The sequence below is a fragment of the Nematolebias whitei genome, chromosome 14, assembly GCF_014905685.2.
Source record: "Nematolebias whitei isolate Nwh7 chromosome 14, NemWhi1, whole genome shotgun sequence".
Lineage (NCBI taxonomy): Eukaryota > Metazoa > Chordata > Actinopteri > Cyprinodontiformes > Rivulidae > Nematolebias > Nematolebias whitei.
In genome coordinates, this window is record NC_056511.1 from 1,488,308 (window position 1) to 1,499,927 (window position 11,620).

At 46.6% G+C, this 11,620-nt stretch overlaps 1 protein-coding gene across 1 annotated transcript in view; it reads left to right on the forward strand.

Moving 5' to 3' along the window:
* Positions 1 to 3,385: 3,385 nt before the first annotated feature.
* The window catches only part of stim1b (stromal interaction molecule 1b), a 40,746-nt gene continuing 32,511 nt past the window's right edge, over positions 3,386 to 11,620 (forward strand). The window contains exons 1-3 of the mRNA XM_037687203.1: positions 3,386 to 3,512; positions 10,513 to 10,643; positions 10,707 to 10,821. Of these exons, the coding sequence (XP_037543131.1) occupies positions 3,386 to 3,512; positions 10,513 to 10,643; positions 10,707 to 10,821 (373 nt within the window). The remainder of the gene's footprint in view (positions 3,513 to 10,512; positions 10,644 to 10,706; positions 10,822 to 11,620) is intronic.

Sequence of the window (11,620 nt, forward strand, 5' to 3'; positions counted from 1 at the left end):
AGGTCCAGATCCAGATATAGGTCCAGATCCATGTATAGGTCCAGGTCCAGGTATAGGTCCAGGTCCAGATATAGGTCCAGGTCCAGGTCCAAATATAGGTCCAGGTCCAGATGTAGATCCAGGTCCAAATATAGGTCCAGGTCCCGATATACTGTATGTCTAGGTATAGGTCCAGGTCCACATATAGGTTCAGGTCCCGATATAGGTCCAGATATAGGTCCAGGTCCAGGTATAGGTTCAGGTCCCGATATAGGTCCAGATATAGGTCCAGGTCCAGATATAGGTCCAGGTCTAGGTCCAGGTCCAGATATAGGTCCAGGTCCAGATATATGTTCAGGTCCAGGTGAGCCCAACTACATCTAGTTAGTACCTCAACCTCATGTACAAGTTCAGGCTCTGTCCCCACCAGAGAGGTCACGTTCCATGTCTCAAGAGCAGCTTTGGTAAACCAGGGTCAGAGCACCAAGGTCCCCGCCTTCAGTCACTGCCCATGGAGTCATGTACCCGACTCATATGGCCCCTGCTGCAGGTGGGCTGCTCCTTCGGGCTGAGCCCGACCGGGTCCCATGGGTAGAGACCCGGTCACCAGACCCTGCCAACGAGCCCAGGGTGGGGCCCTGGTAATCCACGTCCAGGCATGGGACACTGAGCTACTGGTTTGTCCATAAGAGTCCTCAACATCACGCTTTGTCTGGCTTTTCTCCTTGGATCCATCTGCCTTTTGTAAAAATGAAAAAATATATTTTTATTTTAATGTATGGAGTTTGTGATTATTTATTGATTTATACCGTTTTTTGGGGTGTGTGTGTGTGTGTGTGGGGGGGGGGGGGGGGTGTTTTATGACACACCTACGAGTCCATAACTTCCGACATCCTGCGTGCACTTCCGATGTTCAGCCACACGATGTCGCCAAAACACAACGACTAAACTGTGCTGCCTTTACGTTCATGGGAAATTAGACAATCCAAAGAGAGAGCAAAGATTCTTCTATGAATCTCAGTTTTCTTGGTTATTGTTGCGGATGGAAAAATAAACAGCGACAATAAAAGTAATCTGCAAAATCAGCTGAAATTATAAAACTATTTTCTTTATAAACTATCATCATTTATCAATCAAGCTTTATTTCTCCAGGTAAATCCCATTGAGCCTCGAGGACTCATTTACAAGAGAGACCTGATTTAACAAAGAAAGATGACAACAGTGGACAACAGCAACAACAATAAACAGTTATAAAAAGTCATACTGCAGGGTTTTTTTTTTTTTTTTACAAATAGATGGCTAAAAGGAAAAGGTAACAAAACAAAAAAAAAAAAAAAAAAAAAACAGCTAGATTCTAAGGCGAATGTATAAAACTAAAAACAGGAACATGTCTGCGTTGGTCCCTGCCAGGAGTCCAACAGATTCTTAAAGACACTTAGAGAGGTCAAAGGTCGAGAGCTTCAGGTCTTTTTACAAGATATTCCAGGAAACAGGAGCGGATTAGGACAAGGTCCTTTTGCCTAATTTAATTTATAATTCAATGAAATAGAACAAACGTTCGCTTTTATTTCTGAGTGAAACAAAAAGCGATGAATACAAATGTTTTATCCTTTTACATCAGAAGTTCAACATTTGTTTAGAATTTTATTTTGGGTGTGTTTAAATGTTAAAATTTAAAGTCTTTATTGTATTTTCTTGGTCAGGAACCTGTTGGGATTTGATCAATAGAATCTTCGACCTTAAAGTTCCTTAAAAAAACATCAAAATTAAATGAATATTGTTAGTTTTTTGGTTCTTTGTGTGTGCGTGCGTGTGCGTGCGTGCGTGCGTGCAGGCGTGTGTGTGTGCATGATTGGGGGGATCCTCAAGTCAAGTCAGATTTATTTAAAAAGCACATTTAAATCAGGAACTGATACAAAGTGCTTAACAAAAAGATCAGAGCATCAAATACAAATAACAATAATTACAGCATCAGGAATAAAACACGAAACATAATTAGAAACTTCTGAATCAGATCATTCAACCTTTATTTCTGCAGGTTAGTCCCATGGAGCCTCCAGGACTCATTTACAGAGACCTGGTTTAACAACGAGCGAGGACAACAGTGGACAGATATACAAGAAGTTTACAGATTTAAACTATTGTTCTTTTACCTGTGTCAGATGTCAGTGAGTACAGGTGTGTTTTCAGGAGCAGACTCTGAAGTGGCCTGTGATGGGCGGAGTGTGTGTGTCCTGTTGTACCTGAATGCATCTTCCGTCCGTTATTATTTTTTTCTTTTCTATTTTTTTTCTGGAAGTTTTATTTCGGAGGTTTTCTCGGGGTCCTTGAACGCATCTCGGGTGGCTCTTCAGTTGCAGTCGCGCGGCGGAGCGGTGAAGATCAAACGATCTCAGCGTTTATCGGTTTTATTGATCAGCTCGCGCTGGGAGGAGGTGATCGGAGCGGATCGATGGATTAAATGAGGTGGGTGATGATGATGATGATGAAGGCTGGTGGAAAGCGAACAGCTGTTTGACCTTTGACCTCAAACCGACTTTAATCCAAAGAGCAGCTGGATTGAAAACCGGATTATTGATCCGGATCAACACGTGCACTCTGAAAGAAGACGAGCTCGCGCTTGTTTTCTGCTCCACACACGGTGGTCCATGAACGCACCATCGGCTCAGCTGCAGGAAGTTGTTTGAACTTTATAAAAAATGTAATCTGATGCTTTTATTTTAAAGGGTTTCCTGTCAAACAGAAAAAAGCCGGAACCTTTCTTGTTCTCATCGACCCGGTTCTATTCTGTGACCCGGGTTAGCAGAACCAGGTCCAGTTTTTCTCTTTATGTTTTCTTGGAGGTTCTGATGATGAGGAGAGCAGGTGATGAAGAGTTTCAGCTGTTTTTCTGGCTAAAGGTGTTCAACAGGACCGGGTCAGAGGTCAGACCAGCAGGTGGGCCGGTCCAGAACCTGCCCCCTCTTCTTTCTGAAAAATATTCAAATGTCCTGAAAAATATGTGGTCCGTGAAGGCAGCAAATGGTTCTGCATTAATGTTGTCATCGGAACCAGAATCCTGATCCAGGTCCAGAACCATTAGAACTGGGCTTTTGGACTTGGTTAGCACCAGTGTCGGGTCGGTTCTTTGGGTCTGTGGAACATCCACATGTTCAGCAGGACACGAGGGTTCCCAGCAGAACTTCATCCAAAGTGTCTCACTGCCGCCTCGCCTTCTTCCCATAATGCACCTGGTGCCATGTGTCCTCAGAAGAGTTGGGGACGGATCGAACCATCCACACAATCCATCCAAGTCCAGTTCTGATGGTTCCCTCTCTGTCAGAACCAGCAGAACATTCCACTGCAGTTGTTAGTTCAGGCTCTTATTCTGAAATGCCTGACACAGTCTTCCTGTCTGTCCTCAGGTATGGAGTGTGTGTTAGTGTTGTGTGTGTGCATGTTGAGCGTGCACGTCGGTGCCGACAGCGGATTGGACAGGCGTGACCACGCCCACCTGGAGCATCAGCCGGTTTCCAACGCTGACATAGATTCAGGTAATCACCTTCAGGTGTTTGTTGGACTTCCTGTTTGAAACTACCAAAGTAAAATGTTTCTGATGAGAGAAAAGTTTTTCAGATTCTTGTCAGACAAAAGTTTATGAAACGACTATCTGTGTATCCAAGCATGAGCATGAGCATGCATCAGGATAACTATCTGTGTAGTCGTGTCTTCTGAGTTGCAGCCGTTTGTTTTGGACTCTCAGGTGAAGAGAGGAGCTGAGCCGTCAGCTGATCACCACCTGGTAGTGAGTTGGATCAGATGGTGGAGGAAGATGCTGGACAGACCCAGTAGACTCAGACGTGTAGTGAGGGTTTGCTGGGAACACCTGGCAGAAGAACCCGTCAGAGAGATCTTCATACACCCGAGGGAGAGCTTGAACCTCATCCCAGCTGAGGTGGGGACATTGAGTCAGAGTGGACCATGTTTAGCTCCTCACTTGTTGAGGTATCTGCCTTGAGCTGTGGCTGCAAGGTTGTCGGTGCTTTTCACGGTGGCCATCCTTGAACTCGGTGGTGGACACCCCAGGTTAAAGCCCCCAGTATACTCCCGCGTACATCCATACGCAGAGGTACGCACGTATGTACGCAGATATATGAGCGTACCCCCCAGGGCATGTCCGTGCAAAGCTCAAATTTTTACGACCGCATACGTGTACGTGGTGTCCCACAATAAACTGCCCAGCGACGGACTGTTTTGTATGTGACACCAATGTATTAATTTCCCCTTCTTCATCTCTGATCTGGCCTTTTCTTTTGTTGCCAAGAGGCAGTGATCTCCTCCGTTGATGCCATGACTGAAATGGTGAGAAATTAAGGAATTTGTCACGAGCGAATTAAACTCGGGTCCAGTGTGGCTGCGGGAGGGTCTGGAGATTTCCTGGTGGGCTGGTCTGATGTGTGGGCTGTAGAGCCAGCGCTCCCTGTTTTTTCTTTTAGATCTTTTTATTAACAACATATAAACACAGAACACCGCTGCAGCGGAGGCTGCCAGCGCTCGTTTTTTTTTTCTTGACCTGTCAGTCGGTTCAGTTTGTCCTGAAGGTAAACGCCCCTTGTCTGTGAAGCTGCTCTGCAGCGGCTCGGGGTGTTCACTCGAGTACGAAGTCTGAACCCTCTGCGTACAGTACACGCATACGTACGCGTGAACGGACGTACGCAGTAGTATACTGGGAGCTTTAGGGAGGCTGTCAAGCTGAAGAAGGAGTCCCTATCAGGCCTTGTTGGCTGGTGAGACTCCAGAGGTAGCTGAAGAGTACTGGAGGTCCAAGCGGTCCACAGCCTTGGCTGTTGCTGAGGCAATAGCTCGGATGTGGGAGGAGTTTGGTGAGACCTTGGATAAAGACCTGATTAGCTTTGTCGTCGGGCAGTGGAAGGAATGCTTCTCAGACCTTCTCGGTTGACCTCTAACTTCGGGGTTGGTCTGTTAATAACCAAGTCTTACGTTGCCAAGGTATTTAAAAAGCTCCGAGGCAGCAGGGCTCCGGGGGTGGATGAGATTTGCCCTGATTTCCTTAAGGCTCTGGATGTTGTGGGGCTGTCTTGGTTGACGCCTTTGCAACGTCACGTGGACATTGGGGGCAGTGCCACTGGATCAGCAGACTGGAGTGGTGGTTCCCCTCTTCAAAAAGGGGCACCGGAGAGTTTACTCCAATTATACCATACCATACCACTTTATTTAAAGCACTTAAAACAGCTACAAGGCCAACCAAAGTGCTGTACAGACAGAACAACAGGTAACACACACAGCAAAATACAAAATGAGGTAAATCAGAATATAGACATAAAAACGATGCAGATAATGACGACAAACCAGTGTAGAGCATACAGGATCAAACACAGATCATCTGGTGTTGAAAGCTACTGAATAGTAGTGAGTTTTTAAACGGGACTTGAAAACCGAGAGGGAGGGGGCCTGTCTGACAAGCAGAGGTAACTCGTTCCAGAGTCTTGGTCCTGCTACAGAGAAGGCCCTGTCACCTCTGCGCTTAAGACGAGTTCCTGGAACTGTGAGGAGCAACTGGTCCGCTGACCTCAGGGAGCGTGGTGGGACATACGGTTGTAGCAAATCAGAGAGATGGGGGGGGGGGGACGGACACTGTTCAGTGATTTGTAGACATACAGGAGTATTTTGAACTGGATTTGAAAGTGAACTGGTAACCATTGCAGTGAGGCCAATACTGGTGTAATGTGCTCTCTCTTGCCTGTACTGGTTAAAAATCGGGCTGCTGCATTCTGGACCAGTTGTAGTCATGCAATGGAGGTCTGACTGATACCAAACAGGAGCGAATTGCAGTAATCAAGCCTAGATGTAATGAATGCATGTATTACTGTCTCCAGGTTCTTTTTGGACAATATGGGCTTCAGTTTAGACAGCCGCCTCAGTTGGAAGAAGCATGATTTAATCATGTTTACATGATTGTTAAGTTTCAGGGAAGGGTCCATTATCACGCCCAGATTAGTGACTCTTTGTTTTTCTGACAGGGTTAGAGCGGAGAGGTCGAAGCAGTGGTTTGTGATCGTGTCGTTGGGAGGGAACAACATGACTTCAGACTTCTTTTCATTGAAACTTAAGAACTTTAAAGCCATCCAGTCCCTGATGTCAGCCAGGCAGTCGAGCAGCGGTTGAATAGAGCATGTACCATTGTGTCTTAGGGGGAAGTAAATTTGACAGTCATCGGCATAGAAGTGGAATGGCATGTTGTGTTTCCGGAAAATAGCACCAAGCGGCAGCAGGTATAAAGAGAATAGGAGGGGACCCAGGATGGACCCCTGCGGAACCCCCCATTTAAGCTCTGCCTCTGCAGAACTAAAATCCTTGATGGAGACACAAAAGGATCTGTCACTGAGGTAAGATCTGAACCAATTGAGGACTGACCCTGTGACGCCCACCCACTGCTCCAACCTAGCAATGAGGATCTCATGGTCGATGGTGTCAAAGGCGGCTGTGAGGTCCAACAGGACAAGCAGCACAGAATCACCGGTATCTGTGAATATGAAGATGTTGTTAAAGACCTTCAGCAGGGCAGTTTCAGTGCTGTGGGGAGGTTTAAAGCCAGATTGGAAAAGCTCTAAGATGGAGTGATCCTCCAGGATGCACTTCAACTGGGACTCGACTATTTTCTCCAGTACTTTAGAAACAAATGGGAGTTTGGAGACAGGCCGGAAGTTGGAAACGACTGAGGGGTCAAGGTTTGGATTTTTTCAGGAGATGCTGGACAGCAGCATGTTTAAAGGATTTTGGCACCACGCCAGTGGATAAACTACTGTTTACTATGGCAAGAATGGACGGACCTAGAGTTGGAAAAACCTCCTTTAGTAGTCGAGGGGGGACCACATCAAAGGTGGAACCAGAAGGTTTCAAGCTGCACATGACCTGCTCTAGAGAAGATAGAGTGATGGGTTCAAAATGATCAAAAGGAGCTACAGATTGAGGTGGGATGGATGGGTCATGAGTTGGAGGGGAAATGAGAGCCCTGGTGGTCGCAATTTTTTTCAAAAAGAAATGTAAGAAGTTGTTGCACAGCTCAGTCGAGGCTTCCAGAGGTGATGGTTCAGTGAGGTGGAGAACAGAGTTTAGGGTGGAGAAGAGGACACGTGGGTTGTGAGAGTTTGAGGTAATTATATCAGAGAAGTATTTTGGATTTAGCAGCTTTTACTGTTTTCTGATAACGGCGCCAACTCTCTAAGTATTTGAAAAGAGACCTGCAGCCTGTCTTCCCTCCACTTTCGCTCCGCCCTCCTACATTGCTGCCTAACGGCCTTGGTGACATCACTCAGCCAAGGTTCTGCTCTCAGTTTTGATTTTCTAGTTTTAACAGGCGCAACATGATCCATAGTCTTTAAGCAGACAGAGTTGAACTGGGATATCAGCTCCTCAGTGGTGGTGAGAAACACTGGGGGCTGAATGATCATTTCAGAGTTATAAACATCTGTGAAACGTGTGGCAGTGGTTAATGGTCCGGGTCCTACGGGCAGGAATGCACGACTTAGGAGTTAGATGGGGGAGGGTGAACTCAAACCGGACTGGCATGTGGTCTGAGAAAACATTATCACCAATAACAAGATTATTAACAGTCATATCATGAGTTAAAACAAGGTCCAGTGTATGTCCACACTCTTGGGTGGGGCCGTTCACATGCTGAGTTAAATTAAATGAGTCCAATAAATCTAAAAAGTCCTTAACAAAGGGCTTCTCAGGACAGCACACGTGCAAATTAAAGTCCCCAATAATGAAAAGATGCTCATATTTTGGTGTGATTTCAGCCAAGAAGTCAGAAAACTCATTTATGAAATCCTTAGATCGAGGTGGGCGGTAGACGAGTGCAAATAACATTGCAGGTGAATGTCCGAGTTCAAAGACGCTTAGCTCAAAGCTGGCACGGGAAACTGGGATGGGCAGTTGTTTACAGTCAAAAGTTGATTTGAATATTGTTAATAATCCACCACCACGCCGGCCTGATGGCCACGGGGCGTTTAAATACAGATAGTTCGGTGGCAATAATTCCGTCAAGGCGCTGGACTCACCTGGAGACATCCAAGTCTCTGTGATACACAGAAAGTCCAAATCGTGCTCTTGAAAGTAGTCCCTGAGGATAAAAGTTTTGTTGGTAACAGATCTTGCGTTGACCAAACACATCCGGATACTGTCCAAAGTGGAGCCAGCAGAGGTGGAGTTAGCGCGCGCTAATGGTCGCAGCTTTTCAATAACAGCCCCTCCAGGTTGGTCCGAGCTGCGCACCGGCTGACAACTCCCTTTGGTTACCTGGTCCAGGCACACAGGAGAGGAAGATGCAGCGCGCAGAGCTTTCAGCTTCACCAGCTGACCAGCACGTTTACCCCGACCTCTGAAGCGAGATCTCTGGGCAGGCAGGTGAGGAGCGCAGCGAAGGTAAGCTGGCACGTCCGCCAGCAGGGGGGGAGGGAGGGTCCAGAGGTACACTGATAATGGTTCAAATAAGTGACTTCAGTGCCAGAAAAACAAAGATTCAAAAGTTGTTGTCTTTCATACACTAGCAGAGAGATGATGTCACAGATGTGAAATGCAAAAAACAAAAATAATCTGAACACCATCAGCAGAGGTGGATTGCAAGCCATGTACACAGGGCGCCATCTTACCGGAAACCAATATATACCATTATATTATAGGGGTATTATAGGGGCATCACTGTCCTTATCCTCCCTGGTAAGGTCTGTTCAGGGGTACTGGAGAAGTGAGTCCGATCGTTGGTCGAACCTCAGATCCAGGAGGAACAATGCAGGTTCCGTCCTGGCCATGGAACACTGGACCAGGTCTTTACCCTCACTAGAGTCCTCAAGGGGTCATGGGAGTTTGCCCATCCAGTCTACATGTGTTTTATGGACTTGGAGAAGGCTGTCAACCATGTTCCTTGAGGTACACTGTGGGGAGTGCTCCATGAGTATGGGATTGGGGCCTGTTGTTGTTCAGTCTCTATACAAGCGGTGCGAGAGAGTGGTTTGCATTGCCGGTAGTAAGTTGGACCCCTTCAGGGTGGGAGTTGGACTCCTCCAGGGCAGCCTGTTGTCACAGATTCTGTTCATAACTTTTATGGAAAGAATTTCTCGGTGCAGCCAGGGAGTGGAGGGAGTCCGGTTCAGTGGCCTCAGGACTCCATCTCTGCTCTTTGCAGATGATGTGGTCCTGCTGGCATCATCGTGCTGTGATCTTCAGCTCTCACTGGAGCAGTTCTCACTGATTGTGAAGCAGCTGGAATGAGAATCAGCACCTCCAAGTCTGAGACCATGGTCCTCAGTCAGAGAGTTGATTGTTTTCTTCTGGTAGAGGGTGAGGTTCTGCCTCAAGTGGAGGAGTACAAGTATCTCAGAGTTTTGTTCATGATGAGGGAAGAATGGAGCGTGAGATTTACAGACGGATTGGTGCAGCATCTGCAGTATTGTGGACTTTGTTCTGGTCCGTTGTGGTGAAGAGGAAGCTGAACTGTGAGGAGAAGCTCTCTGTTTACCAGTCTGTCTACGTTCCTATCCTCACCTATGGTCCTGAACTCTGGGTAGTTCCCTGAAAGAACCAGATCCTGGATCCAGAAAGTCTAAATGGGTTTTCTCTGCAGGGTAGCTGGACTCTCCCTTAAAGAGAGGGTGAGAAGTTCAGTTCTCCAGGAGAGACTCTGCTGGCCCTGGGGTCAAGTCACAGATTAGTCATACTTCCAACAACTGCTCCTTACCTCCGTGTCTTTCAGCTCCTGTCCGGTTGTGTGATGGAGAGAGCTTCTCTTGGCAGCACCATTGTCATGGACAAACAACGAGATGCAGTCTTGCTATGATGATGCCACATTGAGGTAGCACTCTGCTGACAGCAAACACAACCAGAGCTGGGGAAGACCGGGGCTGGGCTGACTGTAGCTGGTCTAGACCAAACCAGGTTTTACAATCACAAGAGGCTGATGTCTCTGTTTGTCCTGGGAACTTCTCGGAGTCTCCCAGAAGAGCTGGCTCCACCTGGCTGTTGAAACAGGTCCGGACCTCCCTGCTCAAGATGCTGCCCCGAGACCAGAGTCCAGATCCAGATGATGGATGGATTCAAGAGGGCCGCCACAGTTAACCCTTATAAAAAAATTGAACAGTGAATTTTAGAACTTGAGCTAAACTTTGGAGTGGTAGTAGCTGAGAGTTGTCCTGTAACCGAACCATCAGAGGGTTTGATAGACGGGAAGGACGGCAAGCGTCAAGTTTTCTGGCTTCCTGTCGTCCGGTTCTCTGACTTCCTGTCAGTTTTTAGAGTTTATTAAAATTCTAATTTAAAGCAGTTTGAAACCAAATGGTAAATGTTCCGTAATGACCGTGAATGCAGTGTCACTGAGACCTGCTGCTGGTTCTGATTCACTGATGGTCCAGTTTTTAACCCTGTCAGACTTGTCTTTTACAGGTTCTGCTCTGACTGAATCAGAACTGTTCGGGTCCGGTCTGGAGGAAACCTGGTCTCCCTCAGTCCTCTGACAGTGGAATGGTTTTGTTGCAGGTCTGTGTGAGCTGGATCCGCCGCTCTGCCACGATGAGACTTCGGTCCTGAGCTTCGAGGCGATCCGCAGCATCCACAGACTGATGGACGAGGACGAGGACGGGATGGTGGACACCACAGAGACGGATGAGGTGGGACAGAGACAGAAAATGGAAGGTAAGACCTCTGATGTGGAAACTGAGCCTCTTCTTCAGTTTCTCAGGGAGGACCTGAAGGATCCCGACCCCAAAATCAAACCTGGCAGCTTCCACCGGACCAACCTGCACATCAGCCTGGAGGACTTGTGGACCACCTGGAAGAGTTCTGAAGGTGAGGAGGAGGAGCCACCTCTCTGCAGCAACAACTAAACAACAACTATCCAACAACAATATAACAACACAACAAAAATACTACAACACAACAATGACAAAACAACAACACAACAATGATAAAACAACAACACAACAATTATACAACACAACAATGATACAACAACAACACAACAATGATAAAATAACAACACAACAACGATACAACAACACAACAATGATAAAACGACACAACAATGATACAACAACAACACAACAACACAACTATGATAAAACAACAACGCAACAATGATAAAACAACAACACAACAATGATACAACAACAACAACACAACAACGATAAAACAACAACACAACAATGATACAACAATACAACAACACAACAACGATAAAACAACAACACAACAATGATACAACAACAACAGCCTATTGTGTGTAAAATGTAAACAAAACCAGCTCCATGATTTATAAACTCTTATTTTATTCTCAGAGGAACACGAGGACTGGAATCATTTTACTACAAACCTGGAAATGTTACATTTTCTGTCAACAACACGTCTGTTTGATCCACGACCCGGTTCCTCTGAAGACTCCCCTCTTCATCTACCTGTAAAGGTCCAGGACCCAAGGAGACCATATGTTGGAGGTTTTGGAGGACTTCAGGAGACCAGTTGTTAGAGGTCTTGGAGGTCCTGAGGAGACCAGTTGTTGGAGGTCTTGGAGGTCCTGAGGAGACCAGTTGTTGGAGGTTTTGGAGGACTTGAGGAGACCAGTTGTTCGAGGTTTTGGAGGACTTGAGGA